The 26,551-nt window shown below is 51.9% G+C and overlaps 4 protein-coding genes across 9 annotated transcripts in view; 3 read left to right on the forward strand and 1 right to left on the reverse strand.

Moving 5' to 3' along the window:
• The window catches only part of nlgn2a (neuroligin 2a), a 96,766-nt gene that overhangs the window by 44,718 nt on the left and 25,497 nt on the right, over positions 1-26,551 (reverse strand). The window contains exon 1 of one of the 3 annotated variants that reach the window (XM_061763792.1): positions 1,182-1,811. The exons of 1 other annotated variant lie outside the window; for it this stretch is intronic. The gene's annotated coding sequence lies outside the window, so the exon portion shown is untranslated. Of the gene's footprint in view, positions 1-1,181; positions 1,812-26,551 lie in introns of those variants that run through there. One more of the 3 variants, XM_061763791.1, reaches the window with a different exon arrangement.
• tmem256 (transmembrane protein 256) lies at positions 5,959-7,558 on the forward strand. Its single transcript, XM_061763850.1, has 5 exons — positions 5,959-6,337; positions 6,470-6,614; positions 6,788-6,825; positions 6,903-6,983; positions 7,163-7,558. The coding sequence occupies exons 2-5, from the start codon at positions 6,536-6,538 to the stop codon at positions 7,304-7,306; spliced, it is 342 nt and encodes a 113-aa protein (XP_061619834.1). The 5' UTR covers positions 5,959-6,337; positions 6,470-6,535; the 3' UTR covers positions 7,307-7,558.
• On the forward strand, positions 8,488-13,426 carry tmem102 (transmembrane protein 102). Of its 2 annotated transcripts, XM_061763805.1 has the most exons (6): positions 8,490-8,730; positions 9,499-9,700; positions 10,157-10,483; positions 10,580-10,755; positions 10,985-11,197; positions 11,824-13,426. In XM_061763805.1, exons 1-6 carry the CDS (start codon positions 8,572-8,574, stop codon positions 12,415-12,417), a joined length of 1,671 nt encoding a protein of 556 aa, XP_061619789.1. In that variant the 5' UTR covers positions 8,490-8,571; the 3' UTR covers positions 12,418-13,426. The 2 variants fall into 2 exon arrangements, with proteins under 2 accessions (XP_061619787.1, XP_061619789.1); XM_061763803.1 differs by having other exon boundaries at positions 8,488-8,730; positions 10,157-10,755.
• The window catches only part of fgf11a (fibroblast growth factor 11a), a 28,402-nt gene continuing 20,191 nt past the window's right edge, over positions 18,341-26,551 (forward strand). For all 3 annotated transcript variants that reach the window (XM_061764286.1, XM_061764285.1, XM_061764287.1), the window contains exon 1: positions 18,341-19,172. In XM_061764286.1, the coding sequence (XP_061620270.1) occupies positions 18,980-19,172 (193 nt within the window). In that variant the 5' untranslated portion in view covers positions 18,341-18,979. The remainder of the gene's footprint in view (positions 19,173-26,551) is intronic.

Genomic DNA, 26,551 nt, shown 5'->3' on the forward strand with positions numbered 1-26,551 from the left:
CTCGCTCAGATGAGTAAACCGCTGCCTGTAGGTGGCGCCGTTGCATCGCGTCGAATTGGAGATCAGCACAGCTTTTGCACTGAAGAGACAGATTAGGGGCCGAATCTCGAGTCTCCCACGAAACGGCGGACAGGTTTCGGCACCTCGGCTGCCGCTGAATTCGCACGTCGACTCCTGCAACAACAACAAAAACCACGAGGCACACTCCGGCGAGCCCGGGCTGCGTTGGGAAGCCGCTGAAAGCGATAAACAAATACACACGCCGTCCGTGAACACGATGACCGGCGACAACAGAGAGGCGCTCGCTAGCGGCGCGCTGACGTCTCGCAGATCCTGAAGCGAGGCCGTTCCGTGCAAGTGTTGACGCGAAATTTTAAACACGGGCTTTTATTGGCGGGAGAATGCCAGGCGAAATACGTCCCGCGTTCTTGACACGCACGTTTGCGCATTTCGCACCTCTTCTACGACGGACGTCACATCCCCGGCGACACGCATCAGGAAAACAAAGACGACGAAGCCGGGCTGCGCACAGAGGTCCTCTTGTCCCCGCCGAGCGCCGGCATATCAATGCGGCCCATTCTTCGCGCGGCGCATCCGTTTGCGTGCCGCTTGCGTCGAGGGGAACGTGCTCTCATAGTTCTGCCCTTTCCTGTAGGCCAGCGAGGAAACGAGGCCTACGCGAACGTCAGACGCCGCACACGCGCGACCACATCGCCCCTGTCAAAATGGTGGCCCGGGGGCCACGTGTGGCCGGCCACAAGATTTTCGGCGGCCCACGAAAGCAAATCCAAACTGCCAATTGCGTTCTATTGCAATAACGTTGAGATATCGCGAGCATTTTTTGTTCCCAACCCCCCTTTGAAAGGGAACGTACTCGTTGAAAAACGTTTCCTCGGCTTCTGATTTCCAAAGTAGTTATTCGTCAATTTGTCGCGTAATTATAGGAGGCGATCATTCCTTGATGTGAAAAATGACTTTGACAGCCCTGATCTACGTGAACGCGGAATGAGGACCAGAAGAAGCATTTGAGAATAGCATTTGGTCAACATTCAAGTGGATGTGCATTTTGCATACTCCAAGAAAAAGCTGCCATCGGCCCATGCGCACGTGAATTTAACTGGGCAATCAGTGGCGAGAACACGTCGTGCAAATAGAGAGACGTGTGAAAGACTTGCTCTTACCTGTTAATTTGGGATCCCCGGGTGCTGCTGGAGAGCCAGGTTCCCACTGATGTCCTTCCTGCTTGCCAAAAAAAGCCCATTCAAGCGGCAGCTTCCAGAAACGACGAATCCACAGCGGCAGTCAGCGCCCACGACACCCAAATGCAAAAGAACGAGAAAATGGGGCTAATCAGCAGCAGGAGCAGCTTGTGAAGCAGCCCGAGCTCATGATTCCATCCAGTTCAAGGCCCGGCCGAGCCTCAACGGAACCTCCTGCGACGTCGCCTGGGATTGCAGCTCAGCTGGCTTCGTCGACAATTCCTCCGTCGCAAGGCCACAGGGCTCCAACAGACTCGCGGGTTCGGTTGGGTTGGGTTCGGTTCGGTTCGGGTGCCGTTGAGCGTCGCGACTCGCGGACTGCGTCGTCTCGCCGTTGAGGTGAACCGCCTCGGCGCGCGCGCCCGTCGTGTGCGCGTCGTCGCCGGCACGCGCCCGCCGTGTGGTGCGCGCGCCGCAGTGTGCTCCTCCCGAGCGAGAGGAGGTCGCCATGGCAACGCTCGCCGATGACCTCAATACGGCGGCGCGTGATCCAGCCTGGGCGGCCTCAGCATCCGAGTGGGTTGCTTCGGATTTGATGGATGGACGGAGGAAGCGGGGGGGGGGGGGAATGTTGTTGTTGTTGTTGTTGTTGTTGTTGTTGTGTGACGTCAGAGGACCGTCAAGGCTCAGATTCCCGGCTTTTCTTTCGCCGTACTTCACCAACATTCTTGCCACTAACATGTCTTTGCAACATTATTGGAAGCCCCTGCAGCATTCGGCACAGTTGGAACATGAACACCGCGCTTAAATATCGGACAACAGAAATCAAAGCTTCCAAACAAACAGCTCCTTCCACGCCGCTTATGCTATCCCAGCGATCCTCGGGCGAGAGGCGGGGCACACCCTGAACCGGTCGGTCACATTCGCACCGAGAGCAATTTGGTGGGCGCGCCGGTCCTGTTCGACGAAGGCGCTGAGCGTCCTATCGCCTTCTGTCTGCTCGAGTGCCTGAACTCATCGCTGCAGATCGCACCTGCGCCTCACGTCTGGCGGTACGCCAACCTGTCGCAGACTTCCCCGCTCGTCAGATGGCACGTCACGCCTGATTTACTCAAGGTTCGCATGTGCAAAAACAGAGGTGCGAGCTCATCTACATAACCAGGATGATCTTCATTTTGCGTCTTTGCGCAAACAGATGAACTTAGCGCCGGCAATGTCATTTGTCGAACCCGAGACAAGTTGCGGTCGCAAACGGCAGTGACTTTGCGTCGGCTGAAAAGGCGGGCGCAAACCAGCACGCTAAGCGGTAACGGCGTCGCGCCGGCGGCGGGCATTTTGGAAATGCCAACGAAAAGGATGGCGACATATCGCGTACGGAAGCAGTCGTAGGCGCAATTTATGCGGGGAGGGCATTGGAGACATGTGCCCTGAACTTTTTCAGGGGGCACGTTTGGCACCATAAGACACGGCCGCCCGACGAGCACTAGGACCACGCGGAACCCCCCCGCCAATTCCAGCAGTACATTGGTCAATACCGTACGGGTTGGCCCCATCGCGTCGCCGAGACGCTTGAGCCGCCGACGTCGGACGATCGATCGATCGACGGGTCGTTTTGTCGCTCGGTTTGTGGTTGCAAATGCTCGTCGGCGCGATCTTCTAAAAGCGCCGACCTTTCGGCGGGCGGTGCCGTGAGTGCCCGAGAACGCTCGTTTGACCTTTCGTTCATGACGCGCCCACGCAGAGGCCGACCGCCTGCCGACTTGTCGGGTCAGCCGCTCGCATCTCCTCGATTTCGCTTCGCTTCGACACTTCAAAGTTGACAAATGACTTCGAATGTATTCGCTCGGCCGGATGTTTCGATCGCTGCAGCCGAGACAAATGTGAGGGCGCGCTCATTTCAGGAAGGAAAGAAAGAAAGAAAAACAAACCAATCAGCCCGAGCGCACAGTTAAGAGGTCGAACCACGTCGGCTCGAAGCTCGCAGCTGGATATGTAAAAGGTTCCCTCGTTTTGGCCGCCGTGACGCCGACTGAGCGGCGCTGCGTTCAATGAGCGAGCTGCCGTTCGTTTGTGCTGCTCAAGACGGGCCTCGTCAATCCTCGAGCGTTCTTTTGCTTTCAGGCTTCTCACGAGAGATGCGAGAATGAATTAGCGACTGACTCTTCCTTATTCCAAAAACGAAAAAAACACCCCAAAAAAGTGAGCTGCTACAAGTGCTATCATTCCGTTGCCCGCCGTTGCGAAATTGTTTGGGTCCTGGATTGCATTCCAGGGTCAGTTTGAAAAGCTTTACGGTTGTCTGCGACTACAATAAACGCACTGTGTGCTCCTGTTCTTGGCAAGTCCTGCTACTTCCGCCACAAATGAAAACACCAAACTCCTCGAGCAGGCGTTTGCGCAAAGCCAGGGCAAGTCTATTTGGAGGGCTGCACCGGAAATCGCCATCAAATGAACATTTGAATAATGCAGAAAGCGCATTTCTCGCCGCTGCGACGGAATCCCTGAGCGGAAGCGAGTTTCCGCAGCTAATTGGCGCCGGTGGCTAAATGGCATCCATTTGCATTGATCTCCTTTGAAGAGCCATGCAGATGAGCTTAACCGGGATGCTAATTATACTCGCAGGGCGACTCGGGGAGCCTGCTGGAACTGCAACTTCGTGTGCGTGTGTGTGATCTTCATGCGTGCACAACAAGGTTTTGAAGTCTGACCGAGGATGTTTTTTTGTGTTCCTTTTCAAAGATAAACACAACCGACCTGACATGAACGACAGCCTCGCGTTGGCTGCGCAACAATATTTCTGTGTCGAGTGTGAGCGTGGAGGGAAATATTGTGGAGTGTGCGCTTGAGGCTGTTTTGGTCCAGTGCAGCAGGATGTTTTAAGCCGCTTCAATGATATTTATTCCTTCACTTGCAAATAACCTGCCAAAATAAAATGTTGTTATTATTATTATTATGGTGAAATAATAAGTAAGAAATAATATCTGTATTTCGCACACACACCTCAAGACAAAGGGACTATTTTTCAGAGAAAAGAATCTGATTTTGTTGACATGACGTGCGCGTACCGGAGGCTGTTTTGCTGCCGTGCACGTTACGCCAGCGACTGGTGTCGCCTCGCTTCCCGCACAACAGCGAGACAAAACTTCAGCGGACAGGCCCGTCTCCGCCGCCTCTCCCGGCGTCGCCTCCGAATTCCTCCTCGGCCGAGAGCGAGGGAACTTCACGGGCCGTTGACGTGAAAAGCTGTGACACTCGGGCGTGCAGTGCCTCCCGTTCACGTCTCCAAGTCGTCATAACGCACCATCGGATTGAGAATTGCCGTCTCTCAGTGACTTGAAACATGCAGCGGGCGTTCTTATTGACGTTCCCGTGCTTGCAGGGTCATGCTAACGCGTCTTTTCCGATGTATTGTACACGCGTCTCACAAATGGGTTGATTTCTTTCTTGAGTTTCAACGTTGCTGCACACCGGAGGAAAAACTAAACAAAACCCAAACCAGGGCTTTGATTTATTTGAAAGTTTTATAACAAACACACACGAGCTGGCTGATCTTTTTTCAATTTGTTTCTTTTAAATTTGTTTGCAGAACAAATGCATTGATGAAATATAAACATGAACTAAACTGTAGGCTGTAGCTAACGACGACATGGCAATTGGATTTTCAAAATAACCGCAGGCAGCTCATTAAGTTCAAAGAAATTGAACATATTGTAGTTTTTTTGTTTTTAAGGGGGGTAACAAATCCTGTGTGGTCTTTTTTCCTCACACATTGGTCCATTGAAAGCGCAACCGCAACGGTAACGTAAGTATTCCTGCACGCGCTGTACCCATTTACACGACTGAACTTTTTAGACACAAAAGACGCGCTGCAGCAGTCCTGAAAGCTTTTGCACAAACATGCCCCCACTTTTTACAAGTTGAGCTAACAGTCAACAGTGACTCGTGCCAGGCTTGATTGTAATCCTGCACTCATTCAAATGTGTTCATCGAATGGCCTTGTCTTAATGCTCTTCCCAAGTGAGCTGAGCTGAGCACGACAGCGCCCCCTTCGGCGGGCTCTCTTCAGGAATTGAGTGCACTTCCCGGCAAAAGGGAACAACAAGCACATGTTGTGTCACTCATATTCATTGGAAAAAGGTCTGGTCTACGCCAAATAAGTACTGGATGCAACAAAATGGGGAAAAAAAGTGACTTTTATAATATTACAGAAATACTATCCAGCCAACCGTTACATGACGACATTTAAATGTAAATATTGTGAACGTGGAAATTCTGGACCTGCTCACACTCTCTGACATTTGGGAAAGATGTCAGTCAATTTGTTAGGATGCTTCTTTACAATGAAGTTTTCTTTCAAATTGAAAACATATATTGCTATCAGTTTGTTTTTGTTGTCGTTGAAAACATGTTCAAGAAGACAATGGAAGAAGTTAATCAAAGAAATTAACAATAAGGTCAATGTAAATGTGACATTAAGAAAGCTACTGTTTCACAATAATACTTTTGCAATGCTTTAAAGGCAATTCAAAACTACAAACTTTTCATTGTATGTTTTCTTAACGCACTTAGTGAGTCTACGATTGAAAGCGGCATTTAAACCACACTTAAGGATACATTTGACTTCGGGAAAATAATCATCTTTAAATGCAGTAACTTGGCAAAACGTTAGGTCAAATGTGACTTTGTAACGTCCACCTATGGGGACGATTGTCTTGGCACTTCCGCAGACGTCATCCAACTACCGGAAGAAGAAGTGAGTACTCCCGGTGTGATGCGGTTGCGTTCACGGACCGCGTGAAATGACGCGATGAGGAATGGTAGCATACTTTTTGTCTTCTTCATTTGTCCAGTTTTCGTTTTCGGAAGGAATGAATTGATCTTTTAAGCTCGAAGCTTCAACTCGTGAATAATGTACAGACTTGCAAGGGCAACCGCGCTCGAAGGCATCATCTTCCGGTTGTCTGCTGTTCATACGCAGATATGAGACGATAGATCCGAGGCGTGCCGACGGCGACGCTAAGCTAGGAAGGTCAAAGTGCTCCGCGCCTTCCGCGCGTGCAAAAGACACACGATGCTACTGACGGTTGCGCACAAGGCTGTACAATCACAACAAGGGGCCTGGGAATAACCTTTCACAGGTAAGATGCTTTTATAGGCGTTTCGGAAAATTGCTCTTAACTGAGAACAAATAGTGAACTTGGTGAAAATCGGCTGAGAATGTTTCCCTGTCCTTGCGTTCCCTTTGCCTCCCCAACATGGCCGCCGCGTAGTAGGCACGTCGTCGCTGAGCCGGCGTATCTGGTTCTCGTCTGCTATCGCGGGACGCAAAAGCGATCATGACCGCAGTTATTGTCCGCCGGCTGGCTGCTCTCTCCGGGGCTTCGGCGGTGGCACTTGGGGCCTACGGGGCGCATGGTAGGAATCGCTCAAATACCGTGGAGACATTTCTTTTCTTGTTTTTTGTTTTTTTTGTTTTACATTTGGGAGAACGCACATTGCATTGTCCTGCGTGTCACGGGCAAACGACCCTAAAGCAGGAGCCAACACTGTCGGTGGGATTCCATAATGTTTCTACTCTGTTTTTGCAGGTTTTAAACATAGCGACCCCGATGATTATCAGAGAGCGGTATGCGGCTTTCGTGACACTTTGGCGTGCAGGGGGACGCGCCGAGTCTGACGGCTCTTTCCTGTGTGTTTGCGCAGCTCTTCGAAACGGCCAACCAGTACCACTTCTACCACAGCCTGGCCCTTCTGGGTGCCGCCCGCTCGGGCAAACCTGCTGTGGTGAGTGAAAGACGGCCATGACAATTGCATGACGCGCGGGCTCCTCCGAGTTTGTTTAGCAGTGGAACAAAGCGGTTGCGTGGCGCTCGTGCCCTAGCGGCCGTCGACACGCGTTCGGTTCGGTCCGGTGCGGTCCAATCCATCCTAACGTTTGCTCTCTCTCTCCCGTCGCAACAAAGGCCGGCAGCCTTCTGATCGCCGGCATCGGGATGTTCTGCGGGTCGCTGTACCACCAGGCCGTGACGGGGGACCCCGGTCTTCGCAAGCTGGCCCCCGTGGGAGGCGTGGCGATGATCGCAGGCTGGCTGGCGATCATCCTCTGACCTGCTGTGCGCGCGCGTTTATCTTGGAGTAAACTTTGCGGATCCAGCTATAGCTACTTTGTGGAATAATAATCATAGGAAAAACAAAAAAAAAGTCTTCGTCAAATGAGCAAAAGCTTTTTATTTCATCGATTCAACTGAATGTGCTCGTCGAAATTTCCATCAAGATGTCGCCACATTTAATAGTCACTTGAAGTCTTTCAATAAACATCTTCAATAAAAGCTCATCCATACCATTGGAATGCAACTCTTCGGAGCTGTAGTTTGTCCCGATGAATCAAGTGGAGTTGAAAGAAAAAAAAACATTTCGGGAATTGGAATGTCTGTTGAGCTGCACGACATATCTATCCACATTTTCAACAGCTCGGCGAGCAGCCCACATGACGCTCGCCAACATTTTTCACCCTCCTCCAAGGTGGTTGAGGAAAGTACGGCAGCATATCTTATGTACACTTCTGGACTTGGCTACCTGTGTCTCCAATGACTGCAACTTTCTTTCAAAAATGGCAGCAAACTCCCAAACGGAAGATTGTTCACTTCGGCGGACAGCAACGCGAGCTCTCTTACGGGCGATCTTGCGGCCGCGCCGACAACGGGTGACCGAGAAACGCGTTCAGTCGAGGCGGTCAGTTAGCCCGTCCGTCACGAGATGTTCTCGGGACCGACACAAAAACGGTGCACAGTACGTAACGTGCATGCACGTTAAGCAATTTTGCACTTGATTTCCTCCGGTTGAATCGGCGAACATTTGTCGAGGTACAGTATGTAGCCAACTCCGAGGGACGTTCTCCCCACTTTTCGGGTGAAAAGCTTTGAGTTGTACACAAGCACAAAGATGATTTACCAGCCGCATAATACAACTGAAATCAAGTAAAAGATGGCTGGCGGATCAAGCAGAGTTCCGTAGGGATTGCTGGAATGAATCCAACTTCTTCTTCAATGGTATTGTATTGTTCAAGAGAAAAGTGCCAATCTGTGGGCAGATTTGTCGCTGCGGGGAACCCTAACCTGCATATTGGCAGCTAACCTGTCCTCTTGTCCTTCGCTGAGAAACTCACCGACTCCGTGGCGGGGTTCGGTCCCGAACCCCGAGAACGCTCGGTGACGACCGCCCGTATCGCTTATTCCGGTCATCGCGTTCATGCTCAGGTGCTTTGCAAGACACTGCGCGCACGTGTAGCCGTGTTTCCAAATGTGATATGCTTCAAGGTTGTCGTTTTTAAGAAGACTTCTTTATTGCCGGAAACGTGGCTGGCAATAGGAAAATGTGGGTGACGGCAGACAGTCGAGAACCAACCGAGGTGACAGACTGTCAAAGTGTGGCTCCCTCTAGTGGTCCGAAAAATAACGAGCGAATTCAAGCTTCAAGCTGCACAATACTCCATTTGCAACAGGAGCCAAATGGAGCGCGCAGCACACGCACGGTGAGCACGTTGCTGTCTTCGCCCGCTTAAGCCTCCGCCGCCGCTAATCCCGGGATCGTCCCGGGGAGCGCGACTGACGAGCTGCCGGAGATGCCGAGTGAGCAGGGCGGACGGCAAACGCGGCGGGCCGAGGAAGAGGAAGCGCAAGTTCGGCGTGGCCGAGCGCTGCGTGGCCCGGGCAGCTTTCGTCCATCCGGTTCTGCGCTTTGCTTGTGCGTGCGTACGACGCGGATCGTCGCCGGCTGGGTGTCCGCCCCGCCCCGCCCCGCCCCGCTTGACCCCACCTGTCAAGTTAGCTTGCATGCTAGCTGGCTAAGTAGGCTAATCGAAGAAACGAGCTTCCAAAAGCCATGTAAATAAAGTCTGTCTGCTTTGTCGCACTTCTTCCAATGCAAGTGCCATATTAGGCCTCAAATTACTCATGAGCTTAGCGGCGAGAGGAAGCCTTCTAGGCCGTCTTGTGTTTCCAAGTCGAATCGTACCTTGTTTGCCTTTCAAGTTCCATCGCATTCGAGTGTGACGACGCTCAATCAAGTCGCAGCCCAAGAAACGCATCAGCGAAGTGCACTTCCGCGTTCCAGTCTGGCACAAATGCACCAGAGAACCAAATGTTGAACCGTGCAAGCACCTTTACTTTTTCCGGAACCTTGTGTTTTGCTTCAGACGGGCCACGTTTGAAGTGGACATTTCTAACCCATCTTATCCGCTCTTCTTTTCCCATTTGTTGTTGTTGTTGTTGTTGTTGTTGTGACCCACGGTGCCGTCCAGATGGAGTCCCTGATGAGCGCGGCGTCGCCCCGCTCCCCGGCGCCCGGCAACAAGTTCTCCGAGGTGGACTTCCGCTCCGGCGCCACCCTGGAGCGGCTGTCCGCTCAAGTGTCCGAGCTGGTCCTGCTGGAGCGGGGCGGCTTCGGGGACCAGACGGCATTGGAGGTCCACATGGCGAAGGATTTCATTTTCAACATGTTAGGTGCGTCAAATCCATTTCAATATCCACGCCAGGCGCTTATATATATATATATATATATGTGAATATCTATAATTATATCATCTTTTGGAGGCTTCTAAAACGGCGACGGGGGAGAACTCTGAAAAGATCCCCGTTTTCCCCGTCTTCTCCTGCGCTGCCGTTCAATTTTCATTCTCAGAGTCGTCGAGGCCGCGCCGTCATTTGAGGTTCGCCGCTGCGTTTCCTATTCCCAGGGTTGGCATTTTTGGCGAGCAAAAGTCTCGTTGGAATAGAAAGCTAAGAACGGCGTTGACACTTCTGGAGCTGGCGTAGCCAAGCTTAGCGACTAAACGGACGCGGAATTGGCTGGTGCACGGCTCTCCGACTTCGCGTGCTGGGAGCCGGCGGCGGAATGACCTTTCAACTTCCCTCATTTGGAAGCGCTTTTCCCTGAACGCGTTGTGCTGCGGTGTTCAGGTTTAGTCCAGAAGGTGGACCAGCGCCTGCCGGTGGCCAACGAGTACCTGCTGCTGTCCGGAGGGGCCCGAGAGGGCGTCTTGGACCTGAACCCGGAGGACCTGGGCGACTACGCCAAAGGCGCCGACTTCGACCTGGACTTCACCCTGCTGGTGCCGGCCCTCAAGCTCCACGACCGCGACCGGCCCGTCACCCTGGACATGAGGCGCTCGCCGCCGTGCCACTCGTGGCTCAGCCTGGGCCCGTGCGACTCCGACACCCTGGCCCGCTGGAGCGTCTGCTGCCAGGAGGAGAGCGCGCTTCCCGCTGAGGAAGAGGGAGAAACGGGTACTAAGAAACAACAAGACTTCCAAAAGTTAGCCCGAGGCCACGGTGAGAGAATCTCGGGTTCAGCCCTCCTTCCCTTTCCCTTTCCCGGCCCAGGAAAAGGCTCCGTCCCCTCGCCGGACGGGTGCTACTTCTCCCCCGCCCTGGTGACGGACTGGTTCTGGGGCGCGGTGAGCGAGGCGGTGGACGAGCTGCGCCGAAGCCCCCAGAGAGGCATTCCCACCGCCGAGCGGCTGGAGAGGAACGGCCCGCTCACGACCATCGTCCTTCAGGTACCTTCCCGATTTTCAACGTGCGCTTCGCCGCTTCCGCTTGGTGCGTCTGTTAAGTACAGTTCAGTTGTGTTGAACTTTGAATCTGGGCATTTTGTTGAATTAGCGTGTGAACTACATTCCAATGTAATCACGAGTGTGCTAACGTGACAGCGGATTGTAAGAACACGAAAGATCCTTTTGAGTTGGGACTAAAAGCTCTGCCGACTTTTGCGGGTGTGGCTCGCAGGCGGGCTCCAGCAGGGTGCTGTACGACCTCCTGCCCGTGGTGTCGTTTCGGGGCTGGCCCGCCGTGGCTCAAGGCTGGCTGACGGCGAACCACTTCTGGGACGGCAAAATCACCGAGGAGGAGGCCATATCGGGCTTCTACCTGCTGCCCTGCTGCTCGCCGCCGGGCGGCCGCCCCGACAGGGAGTGGAGGCTGGCTTTCTCCCGCAGCGAGGTACTTTGCTTTTTTTTTTTCCCTCCTCGTCCCATCAGACGGTTGTGTTTAACCCTCGCCGACGGCTCATCGGTTGTACTCCCAAAAAGCAGATTTAAGATCACGCGCTATTTGAACATTAACACTGTTCATGGGAAAACACAAAACTGTCCTTCAAAAATTGATCGAGCCCAAATAGAATCGAAACATTGCAAAATAAAAATGTGGCCGGAATAAAAGTTTCAAAAACAAACAGTTCTGAAAGATGAAAGCCAAATGCATTGGACTAAAAAGTGATCACAACTGAATGGTACTCAGGCAGTGATTCTTTTGCGTACCACTAGAGGGAGCCAGCATTTGAGAATCACCGTTTTAGAGAAAATGGGGAAAAGTGTATTTTTTGTTTTCGACCACCCGTTTAAAAACAACAACAACAACGTGGCGTCCTATTTACTGCAATTTACATATTTTTTTTATGTATGTATATATATATATATTCAATTCATTTTTGATCACTGTAGGAAAAATCAAAGACTGACATTTCGGATGTTTGTTTTTTTTAATCGCTGCCAGGGGCTCAAATGGGTCCCATTTGAGCCAAACGGCATGTAAAGGTTCCGGTGATCCTCGTCCCTTCTCTTGACCAGGTTCAGCTGAAGAAGTGCATCCCGTTCCCCATGGCGCAGGCTTTCCAGGCCGCCAAGGCGGCGCTGACCGGCATCCTGGCCCGTCCCCGAGCGGGCCTCGGTCTCTACCACCTGCGCACTCTTCTCTTTTGGGCTTGCGATCGACTTCCCGCCGCCTACCTGTCCCGCCCCGACTCGGACGCTCCCGGCCGCCTGCTCTTGGGTCTCCTGGACGACCTAGCGCATTGCATCCTGGGTAAAAACTGCCCAAACTACTTCCTGCCGCAGCGCAACATGCTGGAGCACCTGACGGACGGCCAGGCGCTCCTCGCGGCCCGGAAACTAGCCCACGTGCGGTCCGACCCCGGCGAGCACCTACGGGCCGCTCTGGACCGAGCCCGGCAGGCGGGCCGGCTCAAGGAGGAGCTGGCGACCGGCGGCGACGGCTCTCCGGGGCGTCGCCCGCTCGACGGCGTCGTCTCGCCTTCCGAGGACGGGCTGGCCCGGCGTCTGCGGCGGCTGGTCACCGAGAACCCCGGGAAATCCATCTCGGTCTTCCTCGACCCGGACGACGTCACCCGGCCGCACTTCCGCATCGACGACAAGTTCTACTGACGCCCCCGTGGGGAAATGTCGGCGATGGAGGAAGGAGCGCGGTTGAAGCGGCGGCGGCGGCGGCCCCCGTCTCGCTCTTCCGTCGACAAGCCCGGGCCGCGGCCGCCTCCTCGCGAGCGAACCTCAACGGCGCCCGGACGAGGCTGATCAAATCACAGACACTCCGAATGAGGGCCTCCGGCTGCCCACGTGGTTGATTTTGTTTCCCGTTTCACGATGGGCGTGTGACGTTCACGAGCAGAAAGCAAGACGGACAGGAGGAGGATGCGACTGAATGTAACGTTGCGGCGTCTCTTCTCGTTCGCGGCCGCCGATGTTTCGCTTCTGCTCGTCTTTCTCAGGTACCGAGAATCCTTAAATTGCTCTTCGCTTGCTTGGTTGGCCAACGGAATGTACCAAAGAGAAACACGCGCGCAGGAACCGGCCGCTGTAATTGCAGATTGAGACATTTCTCTCAAATGAGTGTCTTTCCTCATCCATTCTTCGCTTCGATGAACGACTCTTTCATGTTTGACGTGAAGAAAGGCGACGCTCGCTGTTGCATTCTTTTTTGCAAAATGACACAATGTGTTTTCTTGGAACAAAGCTGCTCTCTCTCTCTGCAAGTTTACTGCTGAATACTGAATACTACTCAGTGCGCGCGTGTGTGTGTCTTTTGAAACCGATGGACAACCAAAGTGTGCAGAATGTTGACTGCGGTGCATTTAAAGTGGAAAAAACCAATATCGTGCAGAATAGTAATCGTTTTTAATTGTGCCGTGCGGGGTTAGCATGAGAGCGAGCGTCCGCGCTACTTTCTTTTCTTCTTGCTGCTGTTTGGACTCCAACTGCTAAACTCAACTGGTTCTTTTCAATATCTCTCACTACTTAAGTGCTAATTATTGTGAGGACGATTCTCATTTTGGGCTGGAACATGACTGATTTAATGTATTGATGATTAACACTTGATTCCGAGGGCTTTCTATTGATCGGTTTGAGCTTTGGCATTCAATAAATGACTTGTATCAAGTATTGTTGTCACTGATGATGACGTCACGAGAGGTTGGGCTGGTCATAGCCGTACTGCAATGCATATTCTAATCAACAGGGGGCGCTCCAAGGCTACATCCAGTATCGGGCACTGTCGACCCACAACAGTCGGAACAATTGCTGCAAACAACTCGCGCTGGCAAAAGAGGATTCAAGTGGAAACCGAGAGACTCCAAAGGTTATCTCGAGGGAAGATAAAGCCATGGTCTCGTTTGCTTGACTTTCCATCACCTTCTAATTTCCAGTGGTCACATGCAGAAGCCTTTTACAGCTCCCTAACCCCCAAAACGTCCTCAAACGTGTCTCCAGCCGTTAAGTCGTAAATCAGCAGAAAACCTTTCCAAGTGCATTTAGCGGGCGGGCCGCACTTCATGGAGTATTTTCAAAACCTGATTCCAAATTGTACGCATTGCTGGTAAAGGCAATCCTTGTTGACGGAACCAACGGAATATACGTCTGACGACAAAAACAGCGGCGCGTGTTGCCCTTCAAACTCTCATCCAATCAATGATCCCGACTACTCAATAAAGCCGCGACAATCAACCGAGCGCGCGTGTTTTGGGGATGTGGGAGGGAAGCCACGCAGGCACCGGGAGAACATGCAAACTCCGCACGGGCCGGGATTTGAACCCCGGTCCCCACAACTGTGAGGCGGATGTGCTAACCAGTCGCCGCCGGAAAATTAAGCAACACAAAAAAAGGACATTTTGGCATTTCAAGTTTGGAAAATATTACAATCATTCAAATACAAATGATCAAAACCTACGATAGTGACACAATCGACTGTCAATCATTTGAACAGTTTTTTTGGCCACATTTTTGCTTCAATTGAACGGACGTTGCTGTGCGCACCTGGCCACCTGGGGGCAGTATAATAATATACAAAGGTTTTGCAACCGATTCGGTAAGCGGCACTAATATTGGTCGAAGGACGAAGAATATATATATATATGTATTGTTAGCGCAGATTGTCTTCTATCGCTGTATTTGCTGGCAGTTCAAAGCAAAAAACAACTGCGACGGCTTGGGAAACGGGAAACCGGATAGCGCTCGGCTGCCCGTCAAGAGAAACCGGGTCTCCCGAATCTTCATCATTCCAAACATTGTGGACGAATTGCACGCTTCCGCTTCCGCTTGGCGGGGAAAAGCAGCAAAGCGCCAAATAGCGAGCGTCGTCACTGTGATGGAAAGGCGAGCGGGGACGCCCATGAGTCGCCACAGCCCAAAAGTCATATTGGGAGTGGACGTTTGGCAGCTCAAAGAAATAATCTCTCTCCTCCCCCGTTCCCACATTAATTAAATCTGCGCGTAATTACACTCCTTGAGAATCGGAGGCCGGGGTAGCAAATTGGTCACGGCCTGCGTATCTTCCAAGTCAAATGACTTTTGCTAAACTTTTAGCGCCAGGGTGGAAAGTCCCTCCTGTGCGGAGAAGCGTGTTGGCTTTTGGATCCTGTGCACGCACCGCTTCGGTCCAGACCCGAGAGCGCTGCCTTCAGGCGCAAGAAAGGCTGGCGACAGGAATACCTCGACAGCGGAGGCTCCGCCCCTCAATAGTACAATCGTACAAATATTTCGCTAATGTAATACTGACAGTTTCAATAAAGATGACCAGCAAATGATTTTAAAACTATTCTTCAATTTATGATGAAGAGAAAAACATGCTTGCAAGATCTGTTCAAAGTGAAGAAAAAGTGTCATTTTGCTGCAGATTTTCTGTCACAATGAAAAGAACAAACTCATTTGGGAAGAAACATGAAGTCAAATCTTGATTTGCTTCAGTGGGCCACATAAAGTGATGCGGCGGGGCGAATCGGGCCCCCCGGGCCGTGCGTTTTCCACCTTCCCGCTTTTATTGCCATCGAGCTCAGCTCGTCAGACGGCGCATCAACGTAACGTCGACGGATCAAACAGTGAGCGTTTCTGCGTAATGCTTCGAAATCCGCACCACGTGACCTGGTTTCCACCAATGAAGCGACCCTCAAGTAACCGCCCGCTCAACGGCAACGCGGCATTTCCGGATTTTGCTTCTCGAAGTTTTGCTCCGAGCGACCACCCGGAAGGTGCAAAAGTGCTGAAATCTGATTGGCTCAAGAAGCGGTCCCGAAGGAAAAAAGATGCAGTCCCACAGCTAATATGGTCGAAGTCACCTTCACCTGCGCCTACATTATTCATTCCGAAAGGCCCGGGCAGATGACACATCGAGGCTGAAATCTGATTGGACAAAAAAAAAAAAAAGAATTCAACATTGACGTACCGGAAGCAGAGCGGCCAGACGACCGCCATGAAATGAAAAGAACAGACTGTTGGCAATCAATTCCTACCGTTTCGCTGAGCGAATATGAGAATTGAGGTTGCAAACGGAGCTTCGCGCTTCTGGAGCCGCTAAAGCCAACATTCCGTCAAAAGTGAGACGCGGCCGTGACTTGAACATTGGACAGCTGGCAGAATGCTGGGCGGGCTGCCAAGTCATGCAAAGATTTCTTTCTCAATGTGTTTTTGACACAGACTAAAGCAGATGTTCCTTGCTCCTGCGCCGCAGCGCTCCACTTGAAGAATGCAGAGTGAAGATTTGCGGCGACGCAACGGCGTGGCACATCCAAGCGAGCGCCGTTATGGGCAAAGCGCAAAATAATTGGGGGCGATTTGAGGCTCACCCCGTTACACTTTATGTCCTCTCGTCAGCGACGCGCGAGATATTTGTCAGCCACCCGTCCATCCGTTTTGGAAGCACTTTGGAAAGTTTGCAGGTGCTCGTCGGCGAGCGATCTGACAACGCCATCTCACTCCCGAGAAGAAGCGCTTTGAAATGAGCCGCGCCGAGACAAAACACGAGCGCTCCGTTCTCGGTTGCGGGGCGCCGACCGAGAGGATTTGGCGCACATGGGTGACCGCACGGACAAGAAAGAAAAACATCGAGTGCGAATACGATCACGACTGCAAAAAGGCGGATTTTCCCCAGTGCGATTGAAAATGTGGCAAATGGCGATGAAGCCTTCGAAACGGAATCAATTACAACAGCTGTAGTCAGCGCGATAAGGACTTGTATTAGGAAAGCTTTGTTTGCAGGCCATGAAAAGATTGCTTGGAAACGTTGCGGACTGCTGCTCTCAATAAGGTCAGAGGGCGCACGCGCACGCGTGTCCTCGCTCTTCTTCCATTTGCTCTCACGCTTGTCACCCTCTCTCCGCCAGCACGTCAAGATGTCACAATCTCCTCGTCCGCTATTTTATTCAAATCTGTGTTGCATGCCCCTTACGCACGCACGCACGCACGCACGCACGCACGCTGCTTTTCTCGAGCCCCGCATGGCCCTTTGCACGTTCCACTTTGATAAAGACGTCACCGGCTCTCGCACTTGTCTCGTTCCGCAGCGGGACGAATGACACCGAGAAGCCTTTTGATGGGCTCTCCGGACGACATTGTGTGCGCTTTGGTTATTTGTACACGGCAGCAAATAAGATGGGGAAGGCGAAGGGCTGGCTCAATGACTTTTTTGCGAACGGGGGAAACATGCCTCGTTCTGCCACTTTGTGTGTGCAGACGACAGATAGCAAACGCCGGACACGCTTGAGCGTCCGGCAAACACGCCAGCCGCTCTTGAACTTACGGCGTATGCGGCAGTGCGGCGGTGTCAGCGTTTCGACGGATTCGCAGGCCAGACAACAATCGGCTCACCGACAATGACGCAAGCACGCCTGTGGCGGCTTGCCCGGCCCGAATTCGCCCAATTAAATGTCGTCGTCTGCCACCTTTTGCGTCTCGAGGGGCAAGCGAGCACGAGCACAGAAACGAGAGCAGCTGCGCAGGAATATCATCCTCTGTCAGGCGCGAGCGTCGTGGAAGCGGCGCTGCGGAGCACTCGGGTATAAAACGTTGACTACAAGGGCGGTGGACGGGAGCAGAACAGAAATGGCAAATGAGCAAAACGCTTTCGAAGAAGAATTTCAATCTGCTGTGAAGTTTAACGAAGCGAGCCGGTGGACCGCGTGGGCGACCAAACTCATTTTCGTCACAGGCCGCATGGTTGCTGTTGCATTGGTCTGTTATGACCGTGAAACCATATCGAGGTTTCGTCGCCTCATGATCGTATTGTATACTGTAGACGCCACAAATTGATGGACAACTCATTTTCTAATCAGAAGTCAAGGATGGTAGTTTGTTCAACTATTGTTCAGGTTTCTGTAAAAAGGGGCATGGGAACAAAACATGCTGGAAATATCTCAATATTATAATGTATCGCATATGACCATGTGAAATCTTGGTAGAAATGTTTGCAAGAATCATGGAAGTTGATGCAAATGATTTGTTTTCCTAGGCCACAGAAAATGACGTGGCGGGCCGGATGCGGCCCGCGGGCCTCGAGTTTGACATCACCGCTCTAAGCGATCGAGGTGGGCAGGAACGAAGAGGGGAACATACCGACAACACGAGTGGGCTCTCGCCGAGCGATATTGGAACAAAAGGTCCAAATGCGATATCTCAGGAGGGTGCGTGCGTGCGTGCGTGCGAGCGAGAGATTACATCAAGAAGGTGAAGTGCTCGGGCAAGAAAAGTCCATAAATTGCCATTTTGCAACGTGGTGAGGGTCATAGCACCACCTGTTGCTTTGGCGTGCACATGAACGAAAGAAAAGAAAAAGAAAAGCGGCGTATTGGGAGATGCAGGGTCGCCGTGGCAACGACAGGGACGCCGCTTTCTTTCCTATTTCGAGAGCGAGAGAACGAGAGAGGCGCAGACGCACACTGAGCGGTACCCTCTCTCTTCTGCCCACAAGCAGATCGGACTTCTCCGAGCCACACCTGCCAGCTGGCCACTCCCTCTGCCCCCCGCCCCCTCTCTCTCTCTCTCTCGCTCTCTGTCTCATCCTACTCATTCATCCCTCGTTCTGGCAGCTGCGAGGCAGCGAGCGCGGGTGAAGGACACGGCGCCGTGCCGGTACTCGTCGGAGGGACTCGGAGAGCCGGGTCGGACGCAGGCCGGTCGCTCCCCTTCCCGTGTCTTCCGCCGTTTGAATGTCACCTCCGGAAGGATGCTCGGACGGCGCGCTCCCACGTCTCCTCGCTCAGGAAGGCACAGGAGGGCATGAAGGACTCGGGAAGAGGGAGAAAGTCAGGAAGCTTCCTCCTTTCGAGCCGCTAGCTCGGGTCTGATCTCAGACCGCAGCTGTCACCGAGTCCCAACGGTGACAGCGGAAGAAGGTTCCCACGACCGGCCGGAGGTCAAGGAGAGGAGGGCCGCGTCGCGTCGCGTCGCGCCGCGCCGCGCGGGCGGGCGGGCGGGCGGGCGTTTGTTTGTTCGGATAAGAACATGAGCCGACTGAAGAAAAGAACGCGAATGAATCCGTGCGGGGTTGACCCGATTGAGTTTTGGGCTTTTTGAGGGTTGGCCCCGTCTTGCCTTTCGTCGCTCTCGCTCCAGCTCATCGGCTCTAGAGCGCCGTAGCGCTGTTCCGTCGCCCTGGGCGAGGGGGCGGGGGGGCGGCCCACGGTACCCCCCGACATCCGGGCGCCAGCGGGCCTGCGCTGGCAAGATGGCCGCCCTCGCCAGCTCCCTCATTCGGCAGCGTCGGGAGGTCAAGGACCCCCAGACCAACCGCCAGATCGCCAGCAAGCGAAAGCCGTGCCCGAAAAGCAACAAGTCGCTCTGCCAGAAGCAAATCCTCATTTTGATATCAAAGGTCCGATTATGCGGCGGTCGAGGCAGAAAAATGGAGAAAAGACCAGGTGAGCTGCACTTTTCTTTTCAACACGGTCTCCCCCGTCCGGTCCGACAATACGAATTCATCCTTAATGCAGAGGACACCCCTGTCATAATTTCCAGTCCAGATCTTAAGCCCAATCTGGGAATCCTTCCATCTTGTCTTCCCATCGGCTGCACACGAGCTTTCCGGTCGAGTCCGCAGATCCGCTTTCCCGACTTGTCTCGGGTCTGCTTCGCACGCCGCTCGCAATTCTTTTACTGAGGTGATGTTTTAAAACATGTCCGCACGGGACCTCCTCGGTAGTCGTCTTCCCCCGTTGAAATGGATGGAAAAGCCCCTCATCCCTTCCAGACTCGCCCCCAAAAAACTAAACATTGTTGCAATGGATAGTTCCATCATATTGTACTTTAGAAAACAGTAGAATTTCAACGGATCGAACATTTTTTTGTCACACTGGATCAACTGAACGACCATGGTTCTGCTCCTTCTGGTGTTCCCGCCTCGGCCACCCGGGGGCAGTATAACACAGACAGACGGATATACTGCGCATCGAGACGTCTCCACTCCTCTCGCTCGTTAGTACGGCGCAAATATTAGTCGTTCTTCGCAGAGGATAAAGAATATACGACCGTACTGTTCTACTGTCCATTGTCCGTATTGTCCTGTATGTGTTGCTGCACCCGTTGCGTTCATTGCAGCGCAACACAGGTGCCGGCTAGCATCTGCCAAGCCGCCGCAAAGCGCTCCTATCTCGAGTCAAAACAAAAACGGCAAGCGCGAATGTCAAAAAAAACGTGTCAAGCGTGTCCCTCATATCTCAAGGCGCCACGATAATTCCTCGACACTAATTAGAATTTAGTGCACCGTTTAGATTTTGGCCACGATTAATTTCACAACCGGGCCTCCGTACCAAACAATACTTTTTGCGATGAGCATTTTTTGGCTTTACCGATTGAACGCGGTTTCCCGGCGGGTACTTGCAGAGACTGCGGTCGTTACGCGCTCGCTGCTCCTGAAGGCGTTTCTGTGTGAAGTCCACAGCGATAATTACGTGGGCAACCTCGAACGGGCAGCGACATCTGCCGCGCGGGTCGTCGCTGTCCTGCGCCATTGGCGTCGTGAAATATGTGGCGCGGTGACAGCGGGCCATTGTCGAGGGGGAGCGCTTTGCACACACTTACGGACCGATGAAGCTCACGGCGGGACCCGAGCACGTGCGTGGGCCGGCCTGAAGGTTTTTCGAGGCTTCGCGACGGCTGGCTGACGTCTGAAACAATGTGAGGTGCATCGTACGCAGAGCTGCTTCGGATATTTTGTTTTGCCGTGTGGAGGTGTTGTCGTGCATCCAAAGCTGACCGCATCTGCGTCACTGCCTCGTGCATGGAAAGTTTGGCCCGCCATTGTTCCACTGAAGGCCGCGTGCCTGCCTGCGTGCCTGCGTGCGTGCCCGCCCGCGTGCCCGCCCGCGTGACTGCCTGCGTGCCCGCGTGTTCCCCTCAACCAGGAGAACTTTTGGATTGGATTTTCTATTATTCTTATTACTTATAATGGCATAAAAGAATACAACATTGAAAAATAATCATATAAATAGCTATATTTTGATATTATACATATTTTAAAAGAAATAATTCACCTTAAATAATCTAATTTCATGACTCAATAATTAAAAGTCATTTGTATTGTATGTTCTATAACTCAACTATAACGCAGCAATAATTTTGTCAAATAATGTTTTTTACTCATGAAAAATACTACTTACAACAAATCAAATATTTAAGGAGAAAAATGAAAACAAAACCGAATAAAAATGGATAAATACATTTGAATGCATCATTTTAAAGCAAAAACATGGATGAATCCATGCAGCAAATATTACAGGTCACTCGACGTCACAACGTCTGCGCTCGGCGGGCGCTACTTTGCGTGCCGGCCCGACACGCGCACCTTCTCTCGTTACTCAAGTAACCGTATCCAAGCGTGCAGACGATCCCCCCGCACTCGAGCCCACTCATCTTATGACAAGGTCAACTTGGCCTGCGCAGACACACGCTCCCAAATTAAGCCCCCCGCGCACACGCAGAAGCCAAACAGACATTCCTGTGCGCACACGCAACCACGCAAACTAATACATCAGCAGATTGATGTGCACACGCAAACAAACGATGGGATGCCCTGATAATTGAGGCAGCGGGTGCAGAGGGGAGATAATGTCACGCCTCCTCCGTGCGTGTGCGTGTGCGTGTCGGTCCGATACGATCTAATGAGGATCAAAGCCAACCAAACGGAAATAGCTCGCGTTGTCCTCTGAAGTCGCCGCGCAACCGCTAGCGCGAGTTGTTGTCGAGCCGGGTCGTGCGTGCGTGCGTGCGTGCGAGCGAGCGGGCGGGCCGCGTGGTTCCTGCTCGTGATCGATCAGCTCGTGTCATTAACGCGGCGATCGATCGCGTTTGGGGAGCTCGCATGGAAGCGGGCCTATTTACTGCCTCTATAGACCGTCCCGCTGGACTGGACCCCAACCGGGAGCAACTGACCCAATTTAGGAGCTTATCTTCTCAAGGACATCGGGCCTCTCCCCCTCCTCGCTAAATCGTCTCGTTTTGGGCCCCGCGTCACAGATTCCGCAGCTATCGTGCTGCTGCGTTACATCAGGGCGGCTCTATTGTTGACGGATCAGAACAATGAGTGGCGAGCTGAATTTTGCACGAGATAGGACGGCGACGTTTCTGCCCATGTGCGCGGAAGCAATGCGCCGCAACATGAGGTACGCCCGCGCAATGTAATGACATCATATCGTGTCGAGGTGCTGTTCAGAGGGCCCCGAAAAACCGTTAAAGGCAGCGGCCGATGCTAATATTTAGCGTTTGCCACGATGAACGTGCCCTTCGCCTTCTGGCCAATTGAGCCACGGTTAGTTTTTGCCGCAGAGCGTTTTCAGGGAACCGGGCGGGACGCGCATCACTCGTCGTGATCTGGCAAAGTATTTCTGCCGTTTTCCCACTGTAACTTTGCGCGAGGATCTTTCACTTGCAGACGACTGAGCGTCGGGGAGCTGCTTTCGAGGTACGAGCCGTCGAGATACGAGCGTTGGCCGGGAGGCCGGGAGGGAGGGAAGAGATGATGATAGAAGATTGTGAAGTTTGGAATCATTTCGCACTCTAAAAAGAAGCTAAAATGCAATGTGTCGACCGCAAAGCAGAACTAGCTTACGCAACTGCGCATCTTTGCTAAACATAGAACAAACATCATTCCGGTGAATTCCATGAAGCCGACCAAATTGTCATCCCTCCACAGGTGAACTTTCAATCGCTACATTGAAGAAACGGTAAGAAAACAAACAAACTGACTCCTCAACTCACTCTCGTTCGCCGACGGCACGCGACAGGCCGGGCCCCGCCTTTTAAAGTCGCAGATACTACAGTGTCGAACAGTGATTCTCGACCCAAAAGTGGGTCGCTGAGCCATTTTGCGCGAGTCTTCGACAGGTTGTTCAAAATTACGAGAGGTTCTCAGTTTACAACATTCGGAGCTCCCAGAAGACTTTTTTTTCCAGCGCTACGGGAACACAGTTAGTGTTTTTCATACAGATCTTGACTGTTTGCAATGACGGCTTCGATACGACATTAGCATCGCTAAGTGAGAGACCGCTGACTTTCATACAAAGTCGCACACGTCTATGTCGACACACGGCGGCCGGTCGCGAGCGTGACGTTGTCCCTGACCAGCCTGACACCGTCAAACTCGTGAACTCGTTCTTCACCTTGAGACACTTCTGTCTGTTTCCCTCACACACACGCGCGCGCGCGCGCGCACACACACTGTCCTATCACTCATCATCAGCCTAAATTGTGCGAAAGGGAAACGGATACGTGTGTGGCTGCGTTCCCGTTTGTGCGCGTCTTCGTTGACTTTGATCCCGCAAGATTGTGGTGTCAGATTCACTGACGGCAGGTGCGCTCTGACCGACGCCCAAAATGGATCGGAACACATTTTGGAAGGGGATTACAAGGATCAGGAAATGATCGACTTCAAAGTTGCATTCGCAATTCTTCATTGCCTGAAGAATACAAAGTGAACACATGCATCACGCCGAGCAATGGAGGTGGACCTCCGTCGAAGGTTTCGTCAGGACGGGCAAGCGTATGGCGGCGCTTTTGATAGCAAACTGCACAAAACGGTGACTTCAAATTTCATATTATATTGCAGTAAAAAGACCCTTCAAGCTGTTTAATGCCAAACTCAACTTAAAGCAAAGAAAAGGACACGTTGTGTATTAAGAACAACCACAAAACATCACGCTAGCCTCGTGCTCACACATTACGGAAAACCTAATGGACGGGCTAACGATTAGCATCTTATAACACTTTAGGAAAGGGATATTTCAACACAAGGAGTGGAGCAAACCATGTACACAAACAATATAACAATGCTCACATGCATATATTCTTTATCCTCTGTGGAAGAAAATGACAAATGCTCGTATCTTAAGGTGTGTCGCAACAGAAAGGGACGGACGAGCATCACCCAAAATAAACAATAGTTTACAAAGTGCTGCTTTTCCAAGTAACATGCAAAATATGTCCAATTTAGAATGAAAAGCAGTCTTTTCTGGACAAAAAAACCCTAACCTCTCTAAATTCTCGTGAGGACAAGTTCTGCCCCGTGGTCGGCGAGCACCCAAGCGCGTGACACGTCCTTCGCTCGGCAGACCGTCTGATACGGCGCGCGCACAAAATATCTGCTGAAAAGTTGGTTTGCGTGCAGATGAGAGTGAGAGCGCAGCAGAACTTCTCCCAAAACTGGGGCCTCCGCCAATAAATTATCCATCATGCAATTAGACCTGGCGGGAGAAGATGATGATTTGTTTGTTTGTTTGTTTGTTTGTTTTTTCCTCTCGGCTGATGCTGCTGATAGCATAACTCTAAGGGCGAGTGTTGCGGAGTAACAAATGTCACGGAGGTCCATTTGATTGAATTTGAATCAATTACATTGCCGGGAGAAAATGCTCCGCAACTCAAATGTTGCGTTTGGAAATGGGAGTTACTTTTGAAAAACAGTCGCAAAAAGCTTGGTTTTCTTTTCCTCCTTTTAAAGGCGACGCTTGTGATTGGCTCCCTCCGGTCATGAGCCGATCATGACATGTGTTTCCCCAATATGACCTTGAAGCGGCACCGTTTTATGCTTCCACATCAAAGAAAAGTGACTTTGGAACAATTTCATCTGAATCATTTGGGACTTTTGTATGGAACTTTCACTCATGTGGTTGTCATATGAAGCCATATTGTCTCAATTGTGCACATTTGTCATGAGGTCAACATTGGATGGTGTGGTGCTTTTCCACATGAAATGCAACAAATTATTATTTCTATTTCATTATCAGTTATTATTTGCGTAAAGAACAACTAGGTGGTAAATTGCCAAATCATCTTTGGTTTTATTTTGAGGAAACATCCAAGGGTCCTGTTGATGCATTCCAGATAAAATTAAGAAAAGCAATAAAAAGGTTACTTTGAGAAAGTCCTTGAAATATTGACATTCCTATTACATTTCCCACAGGTAAGTAAGGTAATTGTAAGCGACTACATTTCCGAATATTTTGGACTCTTTGCTTCCGAAGCTCCAAGTCGGAGGTGCGCTTTCATGGCAGATTGGAGATGCTGCAAGGCATGGGCGATGAAGGAGCGCCCTTCGCTCAAATGCATCTTCGTCATTGTTTCAAGCGTTTCGGCTTTATTGCTCCTTTTAAAGTGGGACGCGCCAGGCGTTCGGGTGCTGACATTCAGCAAAGGTCGCGTGGGCGAGAAGAAAATAAAACACCTCCAAGCTATGCACCTTCCTTTGATTCGCGTTCCACGCAAAAGTCAATATATATATTTGCATTTGGCGAGTTTCGCATGATGTGCATTAAGACGCGTCTCGGTGGAGCGGATGGAAGCGCATCACATCCTCACCACGGAACGCTCCTCAGCCAACTTTGCATGTCACGCCTGCAACAGGGCAGCGGGAGCCACTCAGACTTCAACCCCAAAACACGTTTTCGCTCTCTTACGTTTGTTGGAGGAAACAACACATTTATCATAGCATTGTAAAAATGTAGCATTTTAAAACGCTTCAGTATTGAACCCAGGACAGATGTTCTGCGCAGCGCCGACCTGACCTTTCCGACCGAGAGAGACACAGCAACGAGGCGTCCGAGGCGGGAAGGAAGGCGGCTCCATCTTGAGCGAGATGGGCCGAAAGCGAAGAGGAGGCGGGAGCTAAAAGATGGCGGCGATAGGGACACACGAGGAGTTGGCTGGCCCGGGGAGGAGGTAAACATTCGGGGGGAGAGAGGCTGAATGAGGGAGATAGCAGAAAAGCTCGCTCATCCGGAGAAACGTCGACTCCATTCGAGTCAAATCAAAAGTCACGAATGGCGTGTGTGTGTCGAGTGGCAGTTTGTGGCGTGCGCGTGTTATGTGCCGCCGCACAGGGCGGCGTTCGAAAAATTGTCAAATGTGAAAGGGATCTATCGTGGATTGGCATGACATGGCGGTCACTTTGTGGAGTCGCCCTCTGTTGAGGAGATGTCGGGTGGGGGGATGGCTCACCACAAGTACAACAAGTACAAACTGTTAAACGGACTCAAGTCCAAAAGTCAACATTATTCTTCCTGTCAATTATGTACAGTACCAATTGTGTTCACGACTCCGAGGCAATTTTTCAATGAACTCGCATTGTGATCGAACAAAAGAAATCACCGGGCAAACGAAATCCTGACAGGATCATTTCGTGTTGTCGTCCTCAGAGCCCGAAACAAGTCAATAACCTATTTTGACAAAGCAAGGAAAAGAAAGTCGTTTTTCAATGCACGGGGGTCGGGGAGCGGGGACAGCACGGACTTCCCTCTCCCCAGCCACTTGATCCAGCTCGACCGGGGGGATCCAGAGGCATTCCCGGGCCAGCTCTCCGGCCTGTCCTGGGTCGTCCTCCCGGTGGTGGGACGTGCCATCCTAACCAGATGCCCCAACCACCCCGTCTGGCACCTCTCAACGACTCTACTCTGAGCCCCTCCCGGACGAGAGAGCTTCTCACCCTCTCTCTGCGCAGGAAACTCAATTCGGACGCTTGTATCCGCCATCTTGTTCTTTGGTGAGGGTAGGAACGTAGATGGAGCGCTCAATCCAGAATCCTCGTTCACCACGACGGACCGATACAGAGTCGGCATCACTGCGGACGCTGCGTGATCCGCCTGTCAACGAGACCCCGAGATCCTTGAACAGGCTCTCCTCCCCACCCCGGAGGGCACTCCACCCTTTTCCGACTGAGGACCACGGCCTCGGCTTTGGAGGTTTAAATCTAGTCGAGGACCATGAAAAACAAATATTTGTCCCTTCACTTTACTCTTACAGTACAATATTATCG

The sequence above is a fragment of the Phyllopteryx taeniolatus genome, chromosome 23 (assembly GCF_024500385.1).
Source record: "Phyllopteryx taeniolatus isolate TA_2022b chromosome 23, UOR_Ptae_1.2, whole genome shotgun sequence".
In the NCBI taxonomy this organism is placed as follows: Eukaryota; Metazoa; Chordata; class Actinopteri; order Syngnathiformes; family Syngnathidae; genus Phyllopteryx; species Phyllopteryx taeniolatus.

Excerpts from the sequence above, each read along its gene's own strand:
- tmem256 (XM_061763850.1), top strand. The coding sequence starts at position 6,536 with ATGACCGCAGTTATTGTCCGCCGGCTGGCTGCTCTCTCCGGGGCTTCG. Across the intron at positions 6,615-6,787 it reads TGGGGCCTACGGGGCGCATG|GTTTTAAACATAGCGACCCC; the intron begins GTAGGAATCGCT and ends CTGTTTTTGCAG. Across the intron at positions 6,826-6,902 it reads CCGATGATTATCAGAGAGCG|CTCTTCGAAACGGCCAACCA; the intron begins GTATGCGGCTTT and ends GTGTTTGCGCAG.
- tmem102 (XM_061763803.1), top strand. The coding sequence starts at position 8,572 with ATGTGGGTGACGGCAGACAGTCGAGAACCAACCGAGGTGACAGACTGT. Across the intron at positions 8,731-9,498 it reads GAGCGCGCAGCACACGCACG|ATGGAGTCCCTGATGAGCGC; the intron begins GTGAGCACGTTG and ends GGTGCCGTCCAG. Across the intron at positions 11,198-11,823 it reads TGGCTTTCTCCCGCAGCGAG|GTTCAGCTGAAGAAGTGCAT; the intron begins GTACTTTGCTTT and ends TCTCTTGACCAG.